Source organism: Lynx rufus, unplaced genomic scaffold, assembly GCF_022079265.1.
Source record: "Lynx rufus isolate CCGP_SWC_20201006 ecotype Redwood Valley unplaced genomic scaffold, mLynRuf1.p SCAF_20, whole genome shotgun sequence".
NCBI classification, from domain to species: Eukaryota; Metazoa; Chordata; class Mammalia; order Carnivora; family Felidae; genus Lynx; species Lynx rufus.
Genome location: NW_025814835.1, coordinates 3,009,217 through 3,037,165, shown reverse-complemented (window position 1 = coordinate 3,037,165; position 27,949 = coordinate 3,009,217). Strand labels below are relative to the sequence as shown.

Sequence of the window (27,949 nt, the reverse complement as noted above, 5' to 3'; positions counted from 1 at the left end):
GATGACGTGCGAGGGGATGATCGTCAGAGACAGGCACGCGCTGGCAGGCACATCAAGTCACAGCTCTCACTCGGCAAGACATCAACACGGGTCTTCGAGCAATTTAAGAACTTGCCCGCAGAGTTCTCAATTCCCCACTTCCTCATTCAGGAACGCGACAATAAGATGACACATTTTGGCCCACATCCATCCCACGGTCACCAAGGAAAGAGCACTGACCGAGGTCGACAGGACGCCCCAGCCGCTGTCAACGTGGGAAGCACAGTTCAGCCAGAGCGACCTCGGGTGCTGGCCGTCGCCTTACTGCCACTGTGTGTCCCCAGACGCCGTCCCTGATGGCTGTGCACGTCCTGGACCCAAGAGCAGGACAGACGCCCCACACACGCAGTTCTGAGAACACACAGCCAGCGTGGAAGCATCCCCACCATCGACTTCTGCCAACGGCCAACTACACATGCCTTGTTAGAACTGCTTTCCTCCCTCTGAGTTTGGCCCAGAAAAAACTCAACGTCTAAAGCAATTCTGTCACCCACTCCTTCTCCTTGACCACCCAGTCGAACCCCACGAGAACCTTCTCTGACAATCACTTTGGTCGTGTGGAATCTCCCATGTGTAACAGGATGGCAAGTTCGAGGCGATTCTAATGATGCCTACACAGGATAGCGAATGATAACGATGAACACGGCACCTGCGTCTTCAAGCACTAAGTCATTACAGTACCTTTTTGTAGGTAAATCTTTCAGCTGCGGATTTCCTATCTAAAGTAGCAGGCAAAAAAAACCACACAGCACTTGTGTTCAGCCGACCTGATTTCCTTGAATTAAGTACGCACACGCACTCACGGACACACACACGCTGTTCTCCCGGGCGTCTGGCCGCATCGTTTTACTTTTTAGGAAGAGACCCGTTCCCTTTATAGTCAATAATAATGCCCAAGCTACTCCAAAATTCTGAGCTGATCCAAAGGTTATAAACTTCCTTGGAATTAAAGACTGGTGAGCAAAGAGCCCTGACAGTCTGACCTAGAAACTGACAGTGTGTGAGAAAGTAGACCCGAGCCAAAGGGAGAGAGGAACCTTCCGGAGGCCCGGGCAGACTCTGCTCCAGAGACCCCAGCATACCCACCCACCTGTAAGGAGGAAAGGAGACGGGAAAGATTCTAGAGACTCTACCAAGAGTCAAACACAGGAAGCACAAGACTTCTGTCACCACATCTGCGTGTCCTCGGTGTATGTAATGGTTTTAAGCCCCAATAAGAGAGACCTGACTCAACGTCCATATTTTTCTACCTAGAATAATCTTTCTCTTGTCTTCGTGTTTTTTTCTAAAATCTGTATTATCAGATAATACAGACTGGCCACGAAGTGTGAAAACACAGGCAATTTATTATTTTATTCCTACTCTGCCATCAAAAGCACTCCTACGACATGGACAGAGGCGTCCAGCCCCCACGGCCACGCTGTGGAACGATTCCGGAACACGCAGCGTGTTTCCCACCTGAAGGGCTAGTGTGAGTCCCTCCGGGAAGTGACAATCACTATCGTCACATGACATCCTTCCTCTCCTGGCGGGGCCTCCGGGATGTTCATTTCCACACACACACACACACACACACACACACACACACACCATTCCGTCAAAACGCGCAGAGGGGAAAGGTCTCTGAGGATCCTCTTTGCTAACTTCCGAGAAGTTTTTACTTTTCAGGAAGAGACCCGTTCCTTAGGGGCATCTCCTGACAGCAGCGTTTTCTGTGTGCACAGATCGCAAGCGCTGAAAAACCCGCGTCCCACTGGCGGCCACAAACGTTGCAGGCCGACACAGATGGGTCGCTCTTCCTTCGGGAGACTTGCTGCGTCACCACCGCAGGTGGTGCCCGGCGGTACGTTCACCGAGGGCCCGTGTGCGGAAGGTGTGCGGCAGAGGCATCAGACCACAAAATGCCACCCAAAACGTGCAGACAGACTCGGAGGGTAAGACAAGCCGGAGAGACCGTTCTGCACAAAGATGGATGAAAGATTCTAGACTCGTGACGCAAAACCCGACCGGACAGCCCACGAGAGCAACGAGTGTCCAGCGACGGGTGCAGGACAGACACACCTTCGGCCACGTGTCAGGAACGTAATCTGGGGGCGCGGCGCTCCTCCCTGGGCCGCCGCCGCAGGAGTACAGCCTCCCTAACAGGAAACACCAATACTCTGTTCGCCGTCGGACCGCGCCGGGCCTGCTCATCCCCTTCCGCTGCATCACTCCGAGAGCCATACGTGAACACTCAAGGAAGGGAAAGGAGCCAGCGAGGGCGCCGGAGGGGCCACCAAGGAAGGGGTCCCGGGAAGGGCGCGGAGCAGGCCCAGAGAGGTGCGTGGAAGATTCAACAGGCCTTCCTGCGGGAGAGCTCGCGCTGGCCCTGCAGTTGTGACAGGAGACCGAGGGGGCACCCAGCGGACAGGGCCGTGCAGGGGAGGAGCCCGGGGTGGGGCGGGGGTCCCAGAGGGCAGGGCCTTGCAGGGGAGGAGCCCAAAGGGGGTGGGGGGTCCCAGAGGGCAGGGCCATGCAGGGGAGGAGCCCAAGGGGGGGAGGGTCCCAGAGGGCAGGGCCATGCAGGGGAGGAGCCCAAGGGGGGGAGGGTCCCAGAGGGCAGGGCCATGCAGGGGAGGAGCCCGAGGGGGGGGGTCCCAGAGGGCAGGGCCATGCAGGGGAGGAGCCCAAGGGGGGGAGGGTCCCAGAGGGCAGGGCCATGCAGGGGAGGAGCCCGAGGGGGTGGGGGGGTCCCAGAGGGCAGGGCCATGCAGGGGAGGAGCCCAAGGGGGGGGGGTCCCAGAGGGCAGGGCCTTGCAGGGGAGGAGCCCGGGTGGGGGCGGGGTCCCACAGGGCAGGGCCATGCAGGGGAGGAGCCCGAGGGGGTGGGGGGTCCCAGAGGGCAGGGCCTTGCAGGGGAGGAGCCCAAGGGGGGGGTCCCATAGGGCAGAGCCTTGCAGGAGAGGAACCCGGGGTGGGGGGTGGGGGGTCCCAGAGGGCAGGGCCGTGCAGGGGAGCATGGGCCCTGCCCTGGGCATCCTGTCAAAGTGTGAGGCCACCACACAGACACCAGTCAAGGGACCCAGACGAACCGATCTCAGTACTTCCCTAACCTGGGAATCCATGGTTCTAAGAATGCACTTCCTGAGGAACTACAGCTAGTTTAAAACACTCCCCTTAGGAAACCCAAATCGGGGTCAACTTAAACCCCCGAAAGCTGCTGACTGACACCTGACTATGTCTCAGGGCACACACTGCCAAGAGCAAGGAATCCGGGAAGGCATGTGGTTTATGGACAACTTAGCATTTTTCGTATTTAAAAGATAAATATTTGAGGGTACCCGGGTGGTTCAGTTGAGCGTCCGACTCTTAATTTAGACTCAGGTCATGATCCTGGGATCGTGAGATCAAGCCCCACGTCAGGCTCCAGTGTGGAGCCTGTTTGGGATTCTCTCTCTCTCTCTCTCTCTCTCTCTCTCTCTCTGCCCCAAAAACCTTAAAACCATTTATTTTAAAAGTTTTAAGGGGCACCTGGGTGGCTCGGTCGGTTAAGCGTCCAACTTCGGCTCAGGTCATGATCTCACGGTCCGTGGGTTCGAGCCCCACGTCAGGCTCTGTGCTGACAGCTCAGTTCCTGGAGCCCATTTTGGATTCTGTGTCTCCCTCTCTCTCTGCCTTTCCTCTGCTTGCTTTCTCTCTCTCAAAATAAATAAACATTAAAAATTTTAAAAACTTTTTTTTTACTTTTTAAGGAAAAGGAAGACATTTCAGGCTACCACATACTTCAAATTTTGTCATCTGAAATTCTCAAAACCTTACCTTAAAACTCACTTCTCCTTCCACTCTTTTTGTGGGGGTGGGGAGACAATAACAACACAGACCCACAGGCAACACTAAGGGTCTTTACGGAGGCAGGAATACAACTCGCTAGGCGTGACTGGCAGGTGCAGGACGTGATGCGTTACAGGTCTGGGCACGAGGGAAGGTCACGGAAATAGCGGTGCGAGCCTCTGGCTCATGGCACTGGAGGCTGCCGTCACAGGTAAGGACTGGATGCCCAAGAACACAGGTCCCCACTGGGAGTCACCCACCACCTGGTGCCTAAAACTTCTCGGCTTTGGGATCCGAGAAAACCCAAGCCTTAAAAAATGGGGTTGCCGGGGCACCTGGGTGGCTCAGTCTGTTAAACGTCCAACTTCGGCTCAGGTCATGATCTCGCGGTCCGTGAGTCCGAGCCCCGCGTCAGGCTCTGTGCTGACAGCTCGGAGCCTGGAGCCTGTTTCAGATTCTGTGTCTCCCTCTTTCTCTGACCCTCCCCTGTTCATGCTCTCTCTCTCTCTGTCTCAAAAATAAATAAACGTAAATAAATAAATAAATAAAATAAAATAAAATAAAATAAAATAAAATAAAATAAAATAAGAAATGGGGTTGCCACCAGGTCTGAAGGTCAACCAATATATTATTCTTCCATTTCATAGCACATCACCTACAATGCTGGAAAACACCGCTGAGATCGTGAGAAGCTCGCGTAACTGAGATCTAACATGTAAAAATGTGGGGCGCCTGGGTGGCTCAGTAGGTTAAGCGTCCGACTTCGGCTCAGGTCATGATCTCACCGTTCGTGGGTTCGGGCCCCGCGTCGGGCTCTGTGCTGAGAGCTCAGAGCCCGGAGCCTGCTTCGGATTCTGTGTCTCCCTCTCTCTCTGCCCCTCCCCCACTCACTGGCGCTCGCTCTCTCTCTTTCTCTCTCTCTCTCTCAAAAATAAACATTACACAAAAATTAAACGCTAAGCCACACAGGATCTGCGTTCTGTTCTACCACCTGGTACCAGAAGGCAAGTGCTCAGCTACGCCCTGAGCTCAGAGCACCTGTGCCGGCAGGGAGGAGAATCGTGCACAGACACAGGGTGTTCACTGGGCCCTGTAAGCGCCTGGGCACGCAGTGTGTCTGTCTCAACGATCTCTGGGCACCCAGGCCGCTAGCTTCACTCTAGGAAGCTCACCAGAAGCCCTGGCTCTGAGCACGCAGAAACCGATGTCAGTCTCCACCACGGACTCCACCGGCCACATCAGTGAGCCGTGGAACACGTGAGTTTTCCTCCTGAGCCGAAGGCACGGTCCGTCATTCCAAGATGGCCCCAGGGTGCCTGCGGATCTGGACGGCTCCCAAGTCCCAGGGAAAACCAGGAACTTGGGGAAGAGACCCACATTTGCCGGCCAGGCACCCACGACCACACAGACGTCACACAGCAGACTCGGGGGGCATCACTGTTGACCCAGCTGCCACGAAACCTGAACCACGCCCCCCCCCATAAGTGCTTCCAGCTTCTGGGATTTGAGGGGCCACATCTAAAAGGTCTTTTCTGACGCTGGCCTACTTCAGTTAGAGGTGCACGATGCACAATTCAAAGACGGGCAATGAACGGACCGACAGAGCTCTGCACGGCTCTCTGAAAGCCCAGCTACGGGTGCTTGAAAGCAAGTACTCAGATTAAGTGTTAAGTGTTAAGTGACAGCTACCTGCAGTTCACGATCAGGAACGAGGGCATCCTACCCGTGTGTTCGGCAGTTGTTCCTGATTACCCTTACGAGGAGGTGTCGGTACCCAGACACTGGCAGGAAAGGAAGACGGCCACTGAAGGCTTGTCTCTTCTGGAATCTCAGCACAAGCCCGTCCCCCAAACGTTACACGGTACCTGCAGGGCTTTGCTCGCTAATGCCAGTGACCTGATACGTATTTTTTAATTACGTGCAGAAATAAAACTTAAAATAGTCACTTTCACGGGCGCCTGGGTGGCTTAGTTGGTTAAACGTCTGACGTCGGCTCAGATCAAGATCTCGCGGCTTGGGAGTTCGAGCCCCACGTCGGGCTCTGTGCTGACAGCTCAGAGCCTGGAGCCTGCCTCAGATTCTGTGTCTCCCCCTCTCTGGCCCTCTCTTGCTTGTGCCCTGTCTCTCTCTGTCTCTCAATAATAAGCATTAAAAAAAAGTTTTTTTAACTAGTCACTTTAAATGAACAATCTTATCTCTTATCTTTTGAAAGAAAAGGGACAATGAACAGCTACTGATTTTTTGTTTGAAATGACAAAGGAAGGGGTGCCTGGCAGGCTCAGTCGGTAGAGCGTGTGACTCTTGATCTCGGGGGGGGGCGTGAGTTCAAGCCTCATGCTGGGCACAGGGCTTCCTTAAAAAATAAAAATAAAAATAAAATGAAAAGACAAAGGGCGTGAGGGGCATCAAGGCTGCCCGCCCCTGTCCAACTTCAGCATTTCCAACTTACATCACCAGGAGGGAAGCCCAGAAGGGGGCGGCAGGTAAATAATGCCCACAGCACCAGGCACGTGCACCCTAGCGGGCAGGGCTGGGGGGGGCGGGGAGGGAAGCACACATGTGCCCCGCCCTCTCTGTTCTGCGATCACAGCCAGGCAGGCGGCGTCCCCACCTCCTAAGGGGAGGCTCCTCCAGAGGCCGGCCCAGGACCTGGTGACAATGCTCACACGGGGGTTGGGAAGGGGCCCGCGCGTCTTACCTCTGTGCTCTAGTGCAGGGCCGTTGGCACCCCAGCTCTGGTAGAGGGAAGCAAAGTCCTTTGGAATGTACGTCTTAAAGATATTGAGGATGTCCAGGCGCTTCTCGTGGCCGTCGGACGCGGGCTCCTGCTTGCTGGTGTGCAGCGGGGGCTGGCCCGGCGAGGCCGCGGTCCCCCCGGGGCCCACTCCACAGCTGGCCGGCGGCCGCAGCTCCTGGCCCGCCTTGGAGGGGGGCTCGCGGGGAGGTAGAGCGGGGGTCCCGTCGCCTTTCACGTGCAGCTGGCCCTGAGGCTGAGGGCCGAATTTGGCTTTCGGGGGGTCCGGGGCACTGTGCTTATTTGGGGGACCGAGGCCGGCCCCCGCGGGGGGGATGCCGCACTTGTCCCCCGGCCTGCTGCCGGTGGGGGGCTGGGCGCCTGCCCGGGCGATGACTGAGGGCGTCGGGGTGGCGCTTCGGCTGAAGCCACCGCCGCCCGCCGCGGGCCCCGGCCGGGGGCCGGCCTCCTGCCTGGGCTTGGGCAGGGGCAGCTGCGTGGGGGCGCCGTGCTGCTCGGGGCCGTGGTGGCCAGGCCTGGCCTGTCGGTGCCCTTCGGGGCCGGCCACCCAAAGCGCACAGGGGCCCCCGGAGTGGCCGTCCTTGCTCTTAGGCAGGTGAGCGGCTTTCGTGGTCACGCCCAGGGGCGAGGAACCGCCTCTGGGCCCCGGCGCCCCTCCCGGTACCTGAGTGCGCGTGAACCGAGCGATGGGCAGGGGCTGGCACTCTTTGCCCCCGAGGGCAGGCGGGGGCCCCGTGCGTCCGCTCCGGGCAAGGAAAACCAAGTTGTTCCTGATGCTCTTGTAACCGTTGGGAGGAATCCACTGGGGGGTCACGGAGCTGCAGCTGACCTTGTGCCAGACACGTTTGTGCATCCACAGGACCTCGGGGTAGTACGTCTTGTGGCTGCAGTAAGGGCACGGGTGGACGGCCAGCGCGGCCTGCAGGGAGGAGGCCAGCTCCTTACGGCCGGGGTCATCCCGGGTCGACCTGTCGCTGAGGTCCAGCGGGGTCAGGTCTGCGGCCGGCCCCCTCCGTCCGCCCCCAGAGTGTTCCTTAGTGTGCAAGTCAGGCAGCTTGTCTTTCGGGTGGCGAGCCGGGCTCTCGGACGAGAGCTGCGGATCTCCTTCTGGAAAAGTCTGGTCCGAAAGCGAAGGGAAGTCTGCAGTGTCCCTGGGGGTGGGGACCTCCCGCTTTGGGTGAAACGCGGGCATCTTTAGGTCCACAGAAAACCTCGGCTGCTCTGCTCTCTTGCAGGCGTCTCTGCTCCTGTTTCCAAGTGCGGACGCAGAAGCTGCGCTCCCCGCGCCGGGCTCACCGCTATGTGTCTCTGACGCCTTACTTCCAGGTGCGTGAGTCCGGTCTCCGTTGGAGAGCACAGTCGAAGCTACCTCTTCGGAAAAGCAGCAGCGGTGAGGCTTTCCCCCTGGAGGACCAAAATGTAAAACGTGAAGTTACCATCTCTCATCAGAACAGAACGAGAACACCCAGAGCAGCACGCTCAAAGGCCCTGTGGCCCTCGCGCACCGGGTGCGCTGGTCCTCAGCAAGACTGCGTGATTCTGGAGCCTGGCTGCGCCCCCCCCCCCCCACAGCGCCATCAAGAGCGGACCAAATATAAGGGCCAAAGGACAGTGTGCGGGGTGGGGTTTCTTTTTTCAACTGATTACGTGACTCAATAGACTGTAAGCAGAAATAAAGTCTAGTTAGCTGTAACTACACAGTTACTAGTTAACAGAGGACAACTAGTTACATCAAAAAGCGAGAAATAAGCACTCACTAATAGCACAAGGCTTCCCGTGACTGTCAAAGAACTAACTGAAGGCACGTGTAGGGATCCCGTGGGCTTAGGCAAAAAGACCCGGACAGACTGACATGCGGCCTGTGGCCAACACAGAGGCTGGGCCGGGACACCACTCACCTTGCCCACGGGATCCCGCGGCCGCCTCAGAAACGTCTACGCTACGGGCTGACTTCAGACTGATCCAGAAAGGGTCCCTGTGACTGTCTCTCATAAGGTCCAATGTTCAAGTCCACAACCTCGACACCAGAAGCTTCCCTTCAGAGGCATGAGAAGGGAGGGTAAGTGAAGCTATCCGTCCCTGCCTTTCCCAGGACGGGTGTCCAAGAGAAGGAGGGCACCCGGGACGGGGACCCCGAGCTCTGCAGCTAGAGTTCCCACCTGCCATGCTCCTGCAAGAGGGACAAGCAGGGTGTGCGTGGACGCCCTGTCACCGGCAGGCCTGCCTCGTGCCCGGCCAGGCTGCACTGGGAATCACCACCAGCTGGGAGCTGGGCTCCGTGACCTTTGGACCCCAGGTGCTAACGCTTCTGCCGAGTCAGACTAGACCACAACCCAAGGCGACTCAATCCGACTTGAGAAAAATTCCGTTTTACGTTTGCAAGGATGACTTCGGACATACTGAAAGACGCAAGTCAACATTTGGAAGGTCCACCGATGTGTCTGGATGTCTTAAAACTTCCCGAAGTACAGCGGACAAATGCATCACGGACACACCACCAGAGGGATTTTATCTCCCTGGAGCCCCGTCACAGTGGAGGTGGGTTATGATGTCAGGTGTTCTAACAAGGGTTAGATACGGCTGGTCTTGGAGAAAGAATTTTTAGAGACTTACACATTCCAGTGGAATCTAGGGATCTATTTGCAAAAATACGTTCTTTAAACATTTTCTAAGACTCAGGAATCCCATCGAATGGGCATTAAAAAAAAAAAAAAAAAGTATTTCAAAGGGATCTTCACGGAAGCAGGAAGGCGCCCCTCACAGGACGCGTTTTCACACAGCTCTGAAGGGGAACAGTACCAAATGTTCATTTTCAGTTAGGAGGTGGTGAGCCACTCTTAAGCCATTTTCAAGGATGACGTCCACATAAAAAACGTGACTGGCATGTCGTGATGTGCAGAACGGGTGAGGGGGTAAGACCGAGCGGGGATAAGCGTTCAGATTCCTGTCGGCTCCAAAATGCTAACCCTGAAGCCAAGTCGGGTATGTTGCGTCCTGCTCGGAAGGGCGCCGAGCAGCCCTGGGAATCTCTGGACAAAAGGGCACTTAACAGGAGAGTAAACGTACGGAAACCTGGTGGCCTTGGTTCGATTCGGACTGATGCTCAGAATGCCACAATCACTTTCAAATTTTCAAAGAGAGAAATGCCGGGGGCTGGGGCCTCGTCTCTCCTGTGTGAAAGGGACACGGATTTATGAAAACACACGCCGAAGACCATTAGTCAAATTCCTAAGTTGGAACAGGGGGCCGGTGCAAACTGATGTGGCACCTCTGCGGGGGGTGCAAAGCACACCTGTCGAAGTCCCCGAACTTGACGCTCCCAGAAGGGCTGACAAAACACCACAACCAAACCTCCAGAACCTCTGAGCAAGACACTAAAACACGAGGCGCACGTGACATGACACACAGGTCATCAAAGGTCGTCAAAGCCATCGTGGGGGCGGGGGCAGAGCTGTTGTCACAGGAAGCCAGTCACGGAGCAAAGAACTCCTTCCCGAAAGCCTTCCAACCGCAGGAGGGGGAGGGCAGTTCAGAGTGGGGACGCTGACCATCTGAGGTCAAGGAGGGGGCAGGAGAGCAGCCCAGGAGCCAGGTGATGCTTCGAACCAGGAGACCGTGGTCATGACCCCTGGAGCGCTTTTCTTAGGGAGCTTCCTCAGGTACAGGGCTGGGGACCCCCGGGTCACCGTGGAGAAGGCCCAGCCCGCTGCGACCTCTGTATCTACAGCTGCCCCCACCAAGCCAGTGGGGTCACTCAAGGCTGCCAAGATTCAGGGCATCCAGACCGAAAGCAGGCACAGAGGGGCCGCCCCGGGGCCCCAGGGAAGCAGGACTCGGGTCTCTGCTCCCGGGTCCTTCAGTCCCATCTCCGACTTTACTCATAGGCGTTTCACCTAGAAGTGGACCTCCCACAGGCCACACCCACCGGGCATGAAGGGTGCCTGCACGTCCCCAGCCACCTGCCCCACGAGCCACACCTCCTCGGTGGGCAGCCTGCCCTGAGCACTTGATTAGGCTTACACGGAGGGCGATGGGTTCTGAGTTCCGGGCCTGATGTGCCTCCATAAACAGCTGCCTGTAACCTTGACCACCAGGCTAATAGTGTCTGCAGCTGAGAAACAGGCTCCGAGGGGTACCGCTGGTCTCCTGCCTGCGGGGGCTGCAGCTGTGACCTCCCGCCAGGGCACCCTGTCCCGAAGCACGGTCCTGGCGCAGAGCGGCCAGACCTGCACGGCCCCCAGGAAGCGCGCCTCGGTCCCCACCCTGCGTCCACATATCCAGTGCCACGTGAGGCAGTAATTCCTGCCACAGTCACACATGTGCACACGTGAACAGGTGGGTGCGTGTGAAAACATGCCCATGCGTGGGTGCACAAGTGAACAGCTGTGTGCGTGTGAAAACGGGTGCGTGCACGCGTGAGCACGTGGGCGCACAGAGTGAACAGCTGTGTGCGTGTGAAAACGGGTGCATGCACGCGTGAGCACGTGGGCGCACAGAGTGAACAGCTGTGTGCGTGTGAAAACGGGTGCGTGCACGCGTGAGCACGTGGGCGCACAGAGTGAACAGCTGTGTGCGTGTGAAAACGGGTGCGTGCACGCGTGAGCACGTGGGCGCACAGAGAGAACAGCTGTGTGCGTGTGAAAACAGGTGTATGAACGCGTGAGCACGTGGGCGCACAGAGTGAACAGGTGTGTGCGTGTGAAAATGCGCATGCACGCGTGAGCACGTGGGCACAGAATGAACAGGTGTGTGCATGTGAAAACAGGTGCATGAACGCGTGAGCACGTGGGCACACAGTAAACAGGTGTGTGTGTGTGAAAACAGGCACATGCAGACTTGAGCACATGGGCACACAGAGTGAACAGGTATGTGTGTGTGAAAATAGGTGCATGAACGCGTGAGCACATGGGCGCACACAGCGAACAGGCGTGTGCGTGTGAAAACAGGCGCATGCACACGTGTGCACACACATGTGGACATGCACAGTCATCCTTCCATGGCCTGCTCTCTCCTGGGCCCAAATGATGTGTGTGGGCTACACGCGCCTTAAATTCCTCAGTTTCTTTCTAAATAGGACCCTCCTGGAAATGGCTTCAAAACTGCAGCACTAATTAGGTTTCTGAGGCCGTGACACGCGCCCCACATCTGTAGTTGCTCGGCTCATTGTGCGTGTGCACTCGCACACACGCACGGACGCACACCTCCCTCGGAGACCCCACCAGTCCCGGAAGTTCAGGGGAGGGAGGGACTTCACAGTTTGAAACCCCTGAAGCAACACCGTATCCACACACATACGCATACACACGCACACGCGCACCCACGATTAAATCGAGACACGCAGGAAGGACATATGGTAAGAAAAATTACTCCCCTTTAACTTTCTCTAATTCTTTTCATCGTGGGAAGACATACAGAACAAAAAATTCACCACCCGAACCATCTTTCGTGCTCCCCTTCCACCTTGACGACTGATCTGGGTTTCACTGTGCAGCCCTGTTTCCATTTTACACCCATCTTTAAGGCACTTAATTCTTAGCGCCTATTAGGGCCTCTTTTCTTTTCCCCTCAATTAACAAACCCACCCCTGAGAAGCAGGCCTGTGCATCGCTGCTTGGCTGAGGCAGGTGGGGCCCAGGAAACGGCCCCATGGGGCCGCGGGCCTGGGTCCTGTCCACGCCCTGATGCAGGGGATGCTCGATGGGGCCGCTGGCCACAGTGCACCTGCGCTCCTGCACAACAGCCTCTCCAACTCACGCTCTGACAGGCTGCCGCTCACACTGCAAGCAAGGTGCTTGCCTGAGCCGGCTGCCCCGCAGGGCTTCGAGGAGGGACGCTCCTGTCTCCCCTTGTGCTCTGCTTCCTAACGGTCGTGATTTATTTCCGAGAATGACAGCTCTCATGTATGGAATCTCAAAAACGTAAAGGGCTCTCCTAGCCTCTCTGGATCCCCAGGGAGCGCCTGTAGGTCCTGCCCGGGGCTCGGGCTCGGCAGGAAAGGGCTGCCAGGGGAACCCAGCATCCACAGGAGGCCTGGAGCCGCCGACCCAGGTGCCGCCAAGTTCATCGTCTCAGACGCGGAGCTCCCCCCCCAGCAACGGGGAGCGAGAAGGCAAGGAACACAGCGGCAGATGCAAACACGGCCTTCAGTGCCGGCCTGGTTCTGCTCCAGGCTGAGAAGGAAAGGCGGGGGGGGGGGACTGTCTTCAAAGGTAAAACTTCCAAGCTATTAAAATTATACAGAAGTCTGAGATCCATCACTGAGAATCTTTAAAAAGAAAAAAGTCGGTGATGCAACCCTAATTCGAAGGAGCCTTGGAAACACCAGTGCCCTTCGCCCCAAGCCCAGAAATGGCTGTGCTGGGATCACCACCAAGAGGTCCTTCGATGCGCTGTGGTCTCCAACTCTTCATCACCGCAATCTCCTTTCTAACAGATACATTCGAAAAGCTTGACTGATTCCTCTTTTCTGCCGTTAGCCTCTGCCACGGATGCCATCGCCCCCGCGGCACATTTGATTTACTCGGCAGAACACCTTTAGCACTCAGCACGCCTTCCGGCACCTTCCAGCTCAGCAGCACGTGCTACCGGGGCCGTGCCCACACCCTTCCTGCCCCAGCACGGAGGAGGAAAAGGCACCCCCGGATTCCCACCCGGCTCCCCTGCCGGGACCTGCGGGCCGCGAGAACCGGGCCCACCGTGCAGCCCTGCTCCCCACAGGGAGGTGGTGCCCGCTGGGCGGCTCAGCTCCAGGGACAAGCGTCCTCAGGGCAGGGAACAGCGTCTCCGTGCGACACGCTCGGCTCGACCACATCTGTGCACGAGCACGTTTCTCTCGAGGCCCTCCGCCCCCACGACAGAATGCAGCAGCGTGTTGGTGCCGCACGCCCGGCACACCTGCCGGCGGATCCCTGAACGCCCCACCCCTGCGCGGCTGCGGGGCTCCAGCCGCACAGAATAGCAGCGGGGGCGGTTTGCGGAAACGCTGGCATGATCAAAACACATCTTGCAACTGACCCGCCAAGAAAGATGAAAGTCTGCGTGCCTTGGTGTTTTCGTGTATAAAATTTACCCCAAGTTCGGTAAAAAAAAAACCAAAAAAAAAAAAACCAAAAAAACAAAAAACAAAAAACACCCACCCAGCACCATAAAAGCCCGTGGAGTATATGGCATGATTCCGTCTGTGGAAAGGCTTACTACGCCGATTGTTCGGGGCACAGGGCGACGCGTGGGCCTGGCCTCTCCTCACAGTCCAGGGACAAGACGACACAAGGCCGGGCTGAGAACCCTGAGCAGGACCGTGAGCTGACCGGACGCCCCGGCCCAGGACCAACAAGGACAAAGGGCCTGATGGTGGCTGTGCAGCCACCATTACTTTTATCGGCGGCCTCAACGAAGAAATGGGACGAACGTGTTTATGATATCTAAGTCTGCCACTCAGCTAGGAAAGAGCCAAAATCTTCAACAAAAGAACAAAGATGCAGAAGTTCTCAACAAGATGGAAAAGCTGAAAACTAACAACATACAATCCCACGAGGAAGAACAGAAAGCACAGAAGTGAAAGGTCTGGCTTAAGAGCTGTGCTGTGAAAAAGACGCCAGGGTCCTAGGGGACCACAAGCTCAGTGTGTCAGATCAAGGACAGCATCCTCAGGCCCAGCCTGGGAAGCAAGGACACAGGGGAGCACACATCTAGAAGAGCCCAGCCCCAGCTCGGAGCCAATGCTAAGAGGAACCAGATGAAGGGGAGCGTGTCCGAAACAGGCCTATAGGGGGAGGTTTCTGGAAACCAAGCAATGTGAGGAAGGACTGCAGGCTCTTGGACTATTCTACCTAGAATCGAGGGCTGAGGCTGTACCGCCACAAACTCTGACATTCACTCAGTATGGAATGAGCGAGACAATGATTCGTTCATCAAGGGCAGTGTTCTGTCTGCACACTGGAATCATCTGGAACAACACGAACCATCACTGGTAAGAAATTCCCAAGGCCAGTGCTCAGACCTAGAGCCGGCTTTTCAGGGGCGGAGCCCACACCATCAGCTTTTTCTACAAAGGCCTCTAGGTGATTCAAACATGGCCCCGACTGAGGACAAACACCCGGGGGTCACCGAGGACCTGGCCGCAGGCGAGGCCGGCGGGGAGAAAGCTGCGTGGGAGGAGCAGCCACGGCTCCCGGGGTGATGCGAGCAGAGCCCCAAGTCAGCTCCCGGGAACCGCGTGGCCGCCCAGCCCACCTGGCCTCCATCTCTGAGGCTCAAAAAAGGGACCCAGTGACAGGTGACGGAAATGAGCCGCTGAGTCCTGTGCTTCCTCAGTGTCCTCGTTTCCATGCAATTCCCCTTCCTGCACAGGTACGCCTATGATGTAATGCTTTGTCACTGTGTAATCTGTAACTAAAAATCGCACGTTACCGGGGCACCTGGGTGGGCTCGGTTGGTTGGGCGCCTGACCCCTGACTTGAGCTCAGGTCGTGATCTCACAGTTGTGGGTTCGAGCCCTCTGTCGGGCTCTGTGCTGACAGCGCGGAGCCTGCTTGGGCTTCTCTCTCCCTCTGCCCCTCCCCCGCTCATTCTCTCTCTCTCCCTCTCTCTCTCCCTCTCTCTCTCTCTCTAGCACATTACTCTATCACCCAGGGGCTACCGTGCATCACTCAGTAGCAGCGGGGTGCTCAGGGCGGACGGGGTTTCTTGGTTGGGGGCTCTGTGTTCTTACAGGAGCCGGGTCTCTGGTCCCCAGTCCTCATGCAGAGCTCACTTGTGATGCAGGCCACCTCGGGTCGCTGTGTTCCCCACGTGACTCTGCCTGTTTACGCTGCCTTTTGTTAAGTTTATTTATTTATTTTGAAAGAGAGAGAAAGAGAGAGAGAGAGCATGCATGCACGTGCACTGGAGTGGACGAGGGGCAGGAGGCGAGGGTGCGAGGGAGAGAGAATCCCAAGCAGGCTCTGCACTCTCAGCACAGAGCCTGACACGGGACTCGAACTCAAGAACCATGAGATCATGCGCTGAAGTCAAGAGCTGGACGCTTAGCAGACCGAGCCACCCGGCGCCCCCGACCCCGTCCTACGTCCATTACTTTCCTATCTTCCCACTCTTTGGGTTCAAACAAACAACACAAGAGAAGCTCCTCATGAAGCACAAGACCAGGAACACAGCTCCTGACGGCGGGCGCCCCGTGGACCCCCTCAGCACACCGTTCAGAGTGAGGCAGCAGCCTGCCGTGCGCTGAGCGCCATCGGACCGCCTCTTACGGACTGACTCGCCCCCGTTATCAACGGACTTGTGACCAGTCCCCCCAGTGAGCCAGGCTGTGTGAACAGAGGACTCATTCGGGCACCGAGGTGAGCACGTCTTACAGGACCGCAGCATCTGGAAACGTCTGCGACGGGGGCGCAGGAGACGGGAGGGCGGCTGGTCCGTCCACACGCGCTGTCGCTGCCCCACGTCTGCAGCCTTCCCCACAGGGCCACGTCGCCGGTGGCTGGGGCCTGCGCCCCGCTGCCCGCCAGCCAGGCTACCCTCGCGAACGGCACGGGGGTCCGCGGAGCAGCTGGCACGACCGGGAGACCGTGCGTGATCCCGGGCCAGCACCACCCAGCCTGGTCTCAGGGCGGCGGCCCTCGGGGCGTGGCCCCGAGCTTCTGAGAGCCTGGCCCGCCGGAGGGACGACTCACGTGTCCGTCGTCACCTGCACGGCCCCAGCCCACGGGCCGGGCCACCCACCCGGGCGCGTGGGTGCGGTGCTGTGGCCAGAGGGCCCGTGCTGAGCCCTCTGTGCTGGTGACCTGCCTGGCCGGCGTGTCTCGGGAGGCGAGTGCTGCTGCAGACGGGGAAGCCGAGGCAGGGAGCAGCTGGGGGCCGGCAGGCGTGGAGCCCGGACCCCAGCCCGTGCTGTGGCGCCCTGACGGTCCCTCTGTGCCCACAGCTCAGAGGCCTGACTCCGGGCTGCGGGCACGGACGGCAAAGCTGGCAGGTGGGCCGGGCCTTCGGCCCACACGATGGAACCACGTGGTCAGGGGCCTCGTGGCAGAGAGGAAGCAGGGACTGGGCTTCGCACGTGAGGACCCGGCAAGTGTGGCCCCCGGGGCGCGGACAGCGCCAAGTGCGGAGGGCTGTTCTCCGAGGGTCGCGGCAGGCAGCCCTCCTCCACCCCCAACCGCGGGGTTCCGGGCCGAGGGCCTGTCGGCTAGCGAGCATACCGGGCGCTCTGGAACATTCCTCAGGGGCCAGGATTCCGGGGGCCCAGGTAAGGGCAGCGGCGGCCACACGTCGGCCACGCCAGCGTCGCCCGGCGACCCTTTCCCACCGCAGGCTCCCGGGCGGCTTCCAGACCCCCAGGCCCCAAGTTGAGAGGAAGGAAGATGGAGGGGACTGCCGCAGGTGGCCGGGCGGCCAGATAAAGGCAGACAGGAAGGCGACAGCACGTCCGCTCTGGCCTGGGCCCTGGGGCACGGAGCCCGAGGGCCCGGGGCGCAGGACGTCACAGGGGACAAGCACACAGACGGGGCCCCAGGGCGCAGCGTGGCCGGACGCAGAGGAAGGCCAGGGACGCTGAAGACGCAGGGCGGTGGCCCTTCCCCCAGTCACCGCCCAGCTCTCCGCCTTCAGCGGTGAACGAGCGGCTGAGCCGCCACCAAAACCAGTCCCATCCCAACGCGGAGTCGGCGGAGGCCTCGGACAGGACCCGTGTGCTGCACAGAAGACCTGCGGCCAGGCTCGGGTTGGCCCTTTGCTCCTTGACCCCACGAGACCGAGGGGTCGCGCAGAGGAGCAGAGGGCGAGGAGCACCAGGCTCCGGTGTGCAGGCTCTGGGGCAACACGGCTCCAGGCACACGGGGGTCTCCAACCAGGAACCGGCACAGGGAGACCCTGTGGGTCCCCGAGCGGAGGGCAGGTGGGGCCAGGCGAGCAGGGGGAGCGCCGGGCCACACCCGGCCTTGGTCCAGCCACCACGCTTTGCCCCAGGCAGAACCACGACCTGGGGGGAGGGACCCCGTATTCCAGGACCGTATGTCCCAAGCTCCCGCCCCGCCTTCCCTTTCAATTCCTCTGCTCTAACTACACGTGCAAACCCGTTCACGTAATGGCAGGAATGCTTTACAAGTTACGGAACAAGGTCACTGAGATGGTCTGCAAAATGCCGTGTTAGGGACACACGTGCGACGGCGAGGAAGGGGCTCAGCCTAACCCAGCACGAGCACTGACCAGCGGGGCGGGCCTCCGTGCGCCAACCACACCACCCCTCAGGGCTCTGTGCTTGCCGTTTGCTCCGAAACACGGCGCCCGGGGAGTCACCAGGCTCCGCTCCCTCGCCAGGAGCACCTCCCAGACCACCCTGCATAAAACATCAGCCCCCCACACCCCATTCCCACTACCCTGCTGTGCCGCCCGGCATTTCTCCTCCCTGCTGCCGTACGTGGGTGTGCGTGTGTGTGCATGTGTGTGAGTGTGTTTCCTCTTTGCCTCTCCCGGAAAGGACCTGAGCTGCCAAAAGAGAAACCGCGTTTTATTCCAACGCTGTTATTGCCGGCATCTACCACCCCTGGCGTGAGGTAGATGTCCCATGAATGCAGAACGAATGAACGAACGAAAGAACGAACGAGTGAAACAGGTCATTTAGGAGCGCCTCAGTGGCTCAGCCAGTTGAGCATCCAACCCTAGATCTCAGCCCAGGTCTTGATCTCAGCATCGTGAGTTCAAAGCCCGCGTGGGGCTCCAGGCCGGGTGTGGGGCCTACGTAAAAAAATAAAACGAGTCCCTTCATGTCCAAGACTCCTACGTACAGAGACAGCACATAGGAAAGGACCTGCGAAGCAGGCAGTGGAGTATGAAGCAGTTAATTCAGCACGTACTCCTCAAGGGCCCACAGAGATGAGAAGTAACGCACGTGTGAGCAGTCACAGGACCTCAAAGTCCCAGCAACATACAGCAAAACTACTAACCCAGGGGGGGTGCCTGGGTGGCTCAGTCGGCTGGGCGTCCGACTTCAGCTCGGGTCATGATCTCGCGGCCCGTGAGTTCGAGCCCCGCGTCGGGCTCTGTGCTCACCGCTCGGAGCCCGGAGCCTACTTCGGATTCTGTGTCTCCCTCTCTGTCTCTGCCCCTCCCACCCCCCTCTTTCTCTTGCTCTCAAAAATAAACATTAAAAAAACAAAACAACCTACCAACCTAGTTACCAACCTGGCATGTGTCGGGTGGGGGTCCTAGGAATACAGCAGCGGTAGTAAAGCCCGTGTACGGGGCAGGCTTGCGGGTCTTCATGGTTTATGGCACCAGGACCCCTGCACCGCTCAGACCTCGGGTGCTCTTAAGACGACCCACCCTCTGCAATTTCTCGGTCCACGCGTGAAATCAGACACCTGCTCAGACTTTATGAAGAAAAGGTCCAGCTGGGACAATAGCCTTTGTCTAGCTCGCGCTAAAAAATAAAGACTTCCTATTACTAAGGCTGCCTTCCCACTGCCAGGTTCCCACAGACCTAAGAACGGAACTTGGATTTTTATCACGGCCACAACCTAACTGAGGCTGCCCGTTCACCGTCCCCTGTGCCAGCGTCATCAGTCAGGCCACAAAGAGGCGTTGCCGACCACCCAGCTGTCCGTTCTCCAGCTGCTAGGGCAAACCACCGACCAAGTACTCCACCTCTGTGATCCGCACGGACCGCGCCTTCTGAAAAATAAACTAGATATGGGGCGCCTCGGGGACTCACTCAGTTAAGCGTCCGGCTCTCGACCTCAGCTCAGGTCACGATCTCACGGTTCGCGAGTTCGAGCCCGGCGTCGGGTTCTGTGCTGAGTGCAGAGCCTGCTTGGGGTTCCCTCTCCCCCCGCCTCTCTGCCACTCTCCTCCCTGCTCGTGCTTCCTCTCTCTCTCTCAAAGTAAATAAACTGAAAACAAATTAAAAAAAAAAAAACAGTATTTTTGAAACCAATGTGAGCTGAATATGAAACAGAGAAATGAAATTATTTATTTCCCAGGGAAGACAGGGGCACTGTGCAGACACACAGGCCCCACACGGTGATCTGAGGAGAAAAGATCTATCTCAGGAGCGTGTGGATGGGGCTGCCTCCTCCCAGCGTGGCCCTGAGCACCTGCTGGGGGAGACTCAGCTGCCACGGGGTGGGGGCTCGGCGTGGCTTCTCCTAGACGGAACTGTATCTAGGTTGGGTGCGCTCAGGGTGAAGTACTGGGCCTCACATGAGCGGCAGATTTCCAGAACCGTTCCCACCGAACCCAAATGATCTCAAATCGCGCAATTCTAGAAGCGTCACCTTCCCTCCAAAATAGGGTGTGCGGGCATCCTCAAACGGACAGCGCGATAAAGCACATGAGCAGTGACTGAGGTGGCCCGGCCGGCTGCCGCCAATGGCGAGGACGGCCCAGCGCACCTGCCAGGGTCCCGGTGCCGCAGAGACGCTGTCACGCTGCCTTCCTGCCACCGCCCCGCGACGGCGCCTCCCGGGGGGTGTGCCAGGCCGCGCGGGAAGCAGGAAGCGGCCGCTTCTCCGGGGGCCTCCTCCCACCTGCGGGGAGCCGTGTACAACCGGAGGACGGAAAGCCATCAGCGGCCCCACGCTCTTCATCTAAGATGCAGGCATCGTATTTGCAGGGATGACCCCGAAGGCAGCTGTGCTCTGGCCGAGAGCAAACCGCGTATTCAGAGAGCCGGCTCTCCCATCGCGGCAGCTGTGGTTACAGACGCCTTCGCGCCTCTTCCCACTTGCTGCTCTCTGCTGAAAAAAAAACATCTATGAACTAATTCCACAGAGGCGTATGCGGGATGTGTAGGTACTTGGGACAGAAAATGGCCTCGACCCCCACCTATACTAGAGACGTGAGCCTTAGAGGGCGCAGACGATAACCCCCCTCCAGAGATAAAATACCCAAGCAATGCAAGCCTGAAGCGATCTAGAAACTGAGAATCACTGGGTGAAAAGAAGTCTAACATTCAGCAGTTAATTTTATTATTTGTGAGTTTCTAGTAACTTTTACAGTAAGTGTTAGGAGTTACAAAACCCTCGATGTGACAGGAAAAACATTACGGTTTTTAAATAATGTTTCTCGGCAATTCTTTCATAACCTTCTTACCTGTCCTTTTTTAAAAAAATTTTAATGTCTACTTATTTTAGAGAGAGAGAGAGAGAGAGAACACATGAGCGAAGGAAGGCAGAAAGAGAGGGAGACACGGAATCCGAATCAGGCTCCAGGCTCTGAGCCATCAGCACAGAGCCTGATGCGGGGCTCGAACCCACAAACCGTGAGATCATGACCTGAGCCAAAGTCAGACGCTCAAACGACTGAGCCCCCCAGGTGCCCCCCTTCTTACCAGTCTTAAAAAGAGACCACTGGTAACCAGAAACAGTGAGACCAGAATAAAGGTAAGCTGTTTGGGGAGCAAAGGGCATCGAGATTTGCCTGAAGCCTGGCAGTTACCCAGACAACAGACACACAATTAACAAAGAGAAAACTATACACGTGTCTGTCAAAACACAGAGTCCCTGGAAAGATATTTCGGCTAGAGAAAAACCCAGGAACGGGGGCCACTGATTCTCAATGAAATGGGATGAAGTGCTAGTACTCGGCCGGAAGTGAGAGGCAGGAGCGCTGTCGTCATGTTTTGGATATGACGTAGAAAATGCTTAAGTGCCAGCTGTCATCTCCACGGGGTGGGGCTTTTCAGCTAAAAAATACGGCACGGGCTTTCTGTGCAAGTGAAGCAAAGGAAATACAGAAACACACTGCCACAGGCTGGCTTAACCTGGAAGTTCTCCTTCCGGAAAAAGGAAGGAAAATAACCAGGAGCCAAAGACAGAAGGACGCAGGAGAACAGGTCAAGGGCGGACCTGCTTCAGGAGCTGCGTGATCAAGAAGGGGCTGCAGCAAGCAAGGACACAGTGATCCCCTCCAAGAGCAGGAACCCCACCAGCATGGAAGAGAATGCCCTGGGGCGGGTGTCACTTCACTCTTCCTAAGATGACCGTCTTTGGACGTCTTTGTCCATAGAGAATAATAAAAATGGCTTCTAACGGTCCAGTATCTATGGAGGACAGTTCAGTCCTACGGTCAGAAAAACTTCTTTTGAGGAAGTGTTTTAAATCTCTCTCATTTACGTCAGTACACATGCAGCGTGAACTACAAAAAGAAGCAAGTCTAAATGATAAGCAAAGCGCTGGTCCTAAATTAATGGGCCACAGCTAAGTCATTGTAGTTTTAAATTTTTATAAACGAACATATATTTTATTCCCTAAGTTGCTCTGGCTACTTTTCCTGTGTGACTGAGTACAGTGTACAAGTTTTCATTTTAAACAACTGATCTATTAACGTAAACTTGCAGTAAATTGGAAAAGTTTAACTTATTTACGTTAAGAGAAAAATAGGTAAGTACGTTAGCATTTTGGAAGCCGTTATTTTCATTTCTGAAGAAAAACCGTTACAAGTTAAACACAGGATTTCTGACTAAGTTAGCCAGTTTCCACAAGAAAATCCAAAGCTCAAAATCTGGGAACTAACTTTTTCAAACACTTTCCTATTAAGCACTAAGCAAAACCAGGTTTTGAAGGTTCATCAGGTATCTCGAGTCTCCACGGAGCCCTCAGCTGTTGAACGGCAGGGATGCTCTACCATAAACACAACCACATTCTAGAAATCTCGAACTTGCCAACTGCGTCCTGAATCAAGTATAAAACACGTCACTCGGCAGTTGCTGTGCTTAAAAACATCCTCTCCTTGCTGAAGTGAACAGAATTCAAGCCTATTTTCATAGCTGCTATCTACTGTATACGCCCCCCTCCCCCCCAAATCTAAAAGCAAACTATAACTCGTCTGTTTGAAAAAAAAATGCAAATGCAAAAAAAAAAAGAAAGAAATTAAACAAACTTTACAAACCGTGCTCTGAAAAGCAGCAAACATTTCCAACTTAAAAGGAAAGGAAATCACATCCTCGAAGAACGAAGAACGGCCCAAGTAATCGTTGGAAAGAAGGTAATTCTAACCACTTTTGGATTTTGAAACGTGACCACAGAAACACAGACGAAGGACCAGAGCAGGACAGGTCAGCACGGGATGCTCCTTTGCCATCACCCTCCAGCCGGCCGCCTTCCTCACCGGGCAGGAGTCTAGAACGGCTGTCGAACATTACGAAGAAAGCACATGACTCAAACCACCTGCTTCTTCTCTCACAACAAGCGTTCTTAAGGGATCGAGAATGAGTAAGATTTGAGAAGTGACGTTGTAAACCTCCAGCCCAAGCGAACGGGACGCACGGGCCGGCAGTGATGGGGTTTCCAACCTTTTCTGCTGCTCAATTACCCGGAAAAACAACACCCAAACTCCGTGTATCTGCAAAGAAATTATAATGATCCTTTTTTAAAAACAAAGAAAATCGGATTATTTATTAGTCTCCGGGTTTAAAATGAGGCACGTGTCTGACCTGCAGAACCAAGGCCATTTCGTAACAGGGTCTGTGCTCGCGCTGCTGGGAAGAGGGCTTTCCGCATGGGCGGCCGCTTTAGGCGCCGGGCGTCATGTGTGCAAGCCACCACTAGATGGCACCTGCTCACAACCTATAACCCTATCGAGGCCGCCCCGCTACCTGTGTGGTCCCTGGAGCTCAGAACCCGGACTGACCGAGGCGGCTCCTGACAAACGACACGATTTATCAGCAACGGACGCACACCAAGAATGTGCTTTAAATAATCAATAGAATCGCGCACACTTCTGAAACGGCTTCTTCAGCATTTAGATGTATTTCTGTTTGTGTGTTTGTTCATCAATATTTCCAGAGGGTTAAACTGCGGAGCGCTTGAAACTAATGACCCGCTGGGGCGCGCCTGGGTGGCTCAGTCGGTTAAGCGTCCGACTTCGGCTCGGGTCATGATCTCGCGGTCTGGGCGTTCGAGCCCCGTGTCGGGCTCTGTGCTGACGGCTCGGAGCCTGGACCCTGCTTCCGATTCTGTGTCTCCTTCTCTCTCTGCCCCTCCCCCACCTGTGCTCTGTCTCTGTCAAAAATAAATAAATGTAAAAAAAATTTTTTTAAACTAATGACCCACTTGAATTATTTGGCAAAAATGAAGTTAGAAGAAATAATATACGTGGATGCATTAGACTCTGGGGGGCTGTTTTTACAGCCGGCACCACATCCCTTCAACTGTCCAACTTGCGCAAACTTGATTTAATGTTCTAGCAACTGATTCGGGATACTTTGGTAATTTAGTAATGGACTTGAACGTTTGTATCGGCAGGTATGTTTACCGTGGCTTCAAACCAGTTCCTTTCAGAGTGAAAATACAGGAGCGATGTAGGGTGTGAGCATCAGGTCCAGTCTAAGAAGGTGGGGCTACGGTCCTTGTCTCTAGACTTACGTCCAGAGGTCCGAGTTCTAGTCGCATGGCCGCCGACATCCAAGACGGAAAACCCCCTTGCGCGGTGGAACCCAGCGCGGGAGCAGGCCTGCATCCCACAAGTGACACCCGCACATCTGTTATGAGTCCCACTCTGTGCTCTGCCCCGGGTACAAGTTAGCAGCAGCCCTCAGCCTCGCAGGGGAAACACCACGAATAGTAATTTCAGACTGTGCGTGGGAAGGAGGTGAAAAACTGAAAACCGTTTCTACAGTCGGTGCCTCCCTGTAGTTGGGGCTCCCGGATGGGGCCAGCCCGCACTTGCCCAGCTGACAGACCACAGGACACCCCAGGAGAATCATCAAGACTGCACCTTCCCCCCTCACCGGCCACATGTGCGACTGGGGCAAGGCCGCCACATTTCTGACCCTTCCCCACCCACGCTCACTTGACAACAGCAGGAGGGCCCGGCCAAGGCCACGTGGGCGGCCACGTGGAAGGCAGGGCCCAGAGGACTGGCCATGGCGGGGGCGGGCACCCCAACAGGCATCTGCACAAAGGCGGGAACACTTCAAAGGGGAGCACGGTCCACTGTACACGGGGCGAGGCGCGATCTTCTAGGTCCTTCCACAGACAGGACACTGCGTAGGTCAGCTTTGGGTCACGTCACGCGTCGCTTCCGATGAGATGGACCGTGGAGCTCCGGGGACAGCTCTTTCCAAGCACTTGCCAGGCTCCGCCATCGACGTGCCCACGAAGCGAAAACGTTATTCTTTCAGGAAGCTAAACATCTAAAATAAACAGCAAGCATTTCTTCTGTCGTGGTTCTTTCTAGCTGATTCACGACACGGGTGGCCCTGGCCTAGCATGAAGTGCGCACCAGAGAGCCGGGCACAGGGAGGAGGCCGCGGAGAAGGCCGAGCAGGCCGGCGAGAGCAGGCCGGTGTGGACGGCCGTCTCCTCCACGCAGGACGCCGAGCTGGGGGTCGGACAGCCTTTTACGGTTACAAGTGTGTAAGCGAGTATAAAACACACAGACTCCCTGCGTCGCGTGAAGTGTTGCAAGCAACACGTAAGTATTAGATCTCAACCATTCTGCTCCAGTGGACGTACCCAGTGGAAAGAACTGTTTTACATTTGACTTGATAACTGAAGCAACTCTTCCCAAATCACATCACTGAATTTTTTCTGGAATCTCAGGCAGGCTGCCTACACAGTAGCAGGAGCGGAAACCGTGGGGCCGCACTCAGAATGCTCTTGGTTAAAACACAAAGGGAAAGAAGCCCACGTCGTTCCTACGTCACTAACTTCTTCATCCCTTACTTTTCATCTGTCCCCCTCTTTTGACAAACAGGGAACCACGTTCCCCATTTTGAGGGACGGCTCGCTTCAACCCCCCCCACCCCGTCTGTACAGAGTCCAGACGGAAAGAATCATAAACTCCGGTGGACGATGCCTCTCAGAAGAACTCGGAAAAGCCCCGATTACTTCCTATTTTCTCAGTCATTCCAGCCCCATGGCTGTTTTGAGAAGCAGTTGCACAACAGGATTTCTGAGACTGTTTCCTAGGAGCTGATGACTAAGTAAGTGGGAGCCCCAAATCTATGAATTAAAACTTTCTTAAAGCGAAGGAAAGCATCTCCATCAAATTCTGTTGGCTGAGCTCCAAGGGAAGGACCCCGTGGCCCTATTGCCCCCGGCCCCGCCTGGCGTCCCTTTCGCTGAGTGGGTCCTGCACGGCAGGATCCCAACGGGGCCAGCCAGTAACTTGGCCACCGCGGTCACCAGCTTTCCGGGCCAAAGGTGTGGGGTAAGTGGGCCAAGAAACAGGGCTTTTCATCTGGCCAGCCACACCCCTTACTGCGTCTCTCCCCTATTTAGGAACATGGTCAGCTCTGCAGAGACATCCAGAAAACCAGCACCATTTTTAAGTTTATTTATTTTTTTGAGAGTGACAGAGAGTGCAAGCAGGGGAGGGGCAGAGAGAGGGGGAGAGGGAGAGAGAATCCCAAGCAGGCTCCACACTGTCAGCGCAGAGCCTGACGCGGGACTTGAACCCTTGAACCGTGAGATGGTGACCTGAGCCGACACCAAGAGTCAGGACACTAAACTGACTGAGCCGCCCACGAGTCCCCCAGAAAAGCAGTATTGCTAAGCACTGACTCTGTGCAGGCAATTTCCAGACTTCGATGATGGCATGCAAGTGTGCACAGGTACGCACATGTGTGTGTGTGTGCATGCGTGTGTGTGCATGTGGGCTTGCGTGGGAGGTGACGGGACGGGGACAGCTCCTCCCGGGACTTACTGTGAGGGCACAGGTCCAGCCTCCGCCTTGTGCCTGACTTGCTAGAGACGTCATCGAAGTCGATACTAATTAGTTTTCTCTTTAAACAGAAACCTCACGAGCTGCTCGGTTCCCCTTCCCGATTCAGAAGTGAGCAAACTGCACGCCGCTGTCCAAGCACAGCTCACCTCTACGCAGCGGTGGGTGATCACATCACCAGGAACCAAAGTGAGCCGGTGGCCAGAAAGCACGCCGTGCTGAGTCGGCCGTGACCTCTCTGAGCCTCGCACCAGGAGCCCGGAAGGTTCGGCCACCTACCCGGGCTTTACCTGTTCTGCAAAGTCTACGGCCTGCTCTCCGATGTTTCTCCTCTGCACCCACGTGAGGGGAGGGCCCCCACGTCCCCAGAAGCCCCCGCAGGGGCTGCCAACACGCAGAACCAGACCCTCCCCGGGAGGACAGTGAGCTGCACCCGGACGGTGAGCGAGGCTGCTAACTGCAAAATGGGAACTGACGTGCGCGTCTGACTCCTGTGCCCTGAAGTCACCTGAGAACGGCAGCCACTTGGCAAGGTCTACATCTCACCCCACTTCCTCCCCCTGACCTAAAACACACCTTTCTCTGGCTACTCCATTTCTGTCGCCCTCAGTTTATAACCTCCTCTTGTTTCAAAATGCTGCCAGCTTACAGTTCTACGCGGGGCTGAAAGAGACCTTGGGGTGGTGACGGCAGAGTTGGAGCCAGAGGGTCAGCGGCCATAAACCACATTTAAAAATAGCCTGTGTTCGTGTCGGTTAATTATCCACAGGGCTGCTGAGTCACCCTGCTGCTCCCCTGGGACTCGGCCGGCCAGAGCTGCACCCTGTGTGACAGCACCGAGGGCACGGCCTCAGGGCTGGGGTCTGCGTCCGTGCGTCCACCCAGACGTGTGCGCGCACAGGCACCCGGCTGCTCACACCGCACACGCGTGCTGCCGTGCGCCCGTCACACCTGTGACATCACACACACACACACACACACACACACACACACACACGAACTTCCCGCAACAGAACCACAATATGTCTGGCTTGGGAAGACGCACAGGTCAGCCCCAGTCTGACCAGATAATCACACACATGCCCCCAAGTCCTGAGAACACGCTCGCTTTCCCACAGCCGGACAATTACAAAGTCCAAGACCCAAAACCAGCACACCAGTCGTTAAAAGGAGAAAATGGGTGGCGCCTGGGTGGCTCAGTCGGCTGAGCGTCCGAAGTCGGCTCAGGTCACGATCTCGGGGTTTGCGAGTTCGAGCCCCGCGTCGGGCTCTGGGCCGACAGCTCGGAGCCTGGAACCTGCTTCGGATTCTGTGTCTCCCTCTCTCTCTGCCCCTCCCCACTCGTGTTCTGCCTCTGTCTCTCAAACACAAATGTCAAAAAAAATTTTTTTAAGGAGAAAATGTGTGGTGAGGCCATTTTTAAAAGACACGAATATGCACCCGTAAGAAGGCAGAAGGACTGATCCCAGGTGCCACCGGGAGCTGAGTGTCAGAAGCGCGAAGTGCCACCCTGCTGCCCGTTTGCGGACTCTGGCCCACGTCATGGTGCACGGAACACACGCACGCCAAAACTGGGACACGTCAATGCAAAACACAAACTGCTCATGGTTTGTAGGGCCTGGGTACAAATCACAGCCGTCACGTGCAACCGTCCTGAGGCCTTCAGAACCGCACTTCCAACTGCCC

At 56.5% G+C, this 27,949-nt stretch overlaps 1 protein-coding gene across 5 annotated transcripts in view; it reads right to left on the bottom strand.

Moving 5' to 3' along the window:
* The window catches only part of ZNF516 (zinc finger protein 516), a 124,999-nt gene that overhangs the window by 13,777 nt on the left and 83,273 nt on the right, over positions 1–27,949 (bottom strand). For all 5 annotated transcript variants that reach the window (XM_047086228.1, XM_047086223.1, XM_047086227.1 and 2 more), the window contains exon 3: positions 6,548–8,008. In XM_047086228.1, coding sequence (XP_046942184.1) covers positions 6,548–8,008 — 1,461 coding nt within the window. The remainder of the gene's footprint in view (positions 1–6,547; positions 8,009–27,949) is intronic.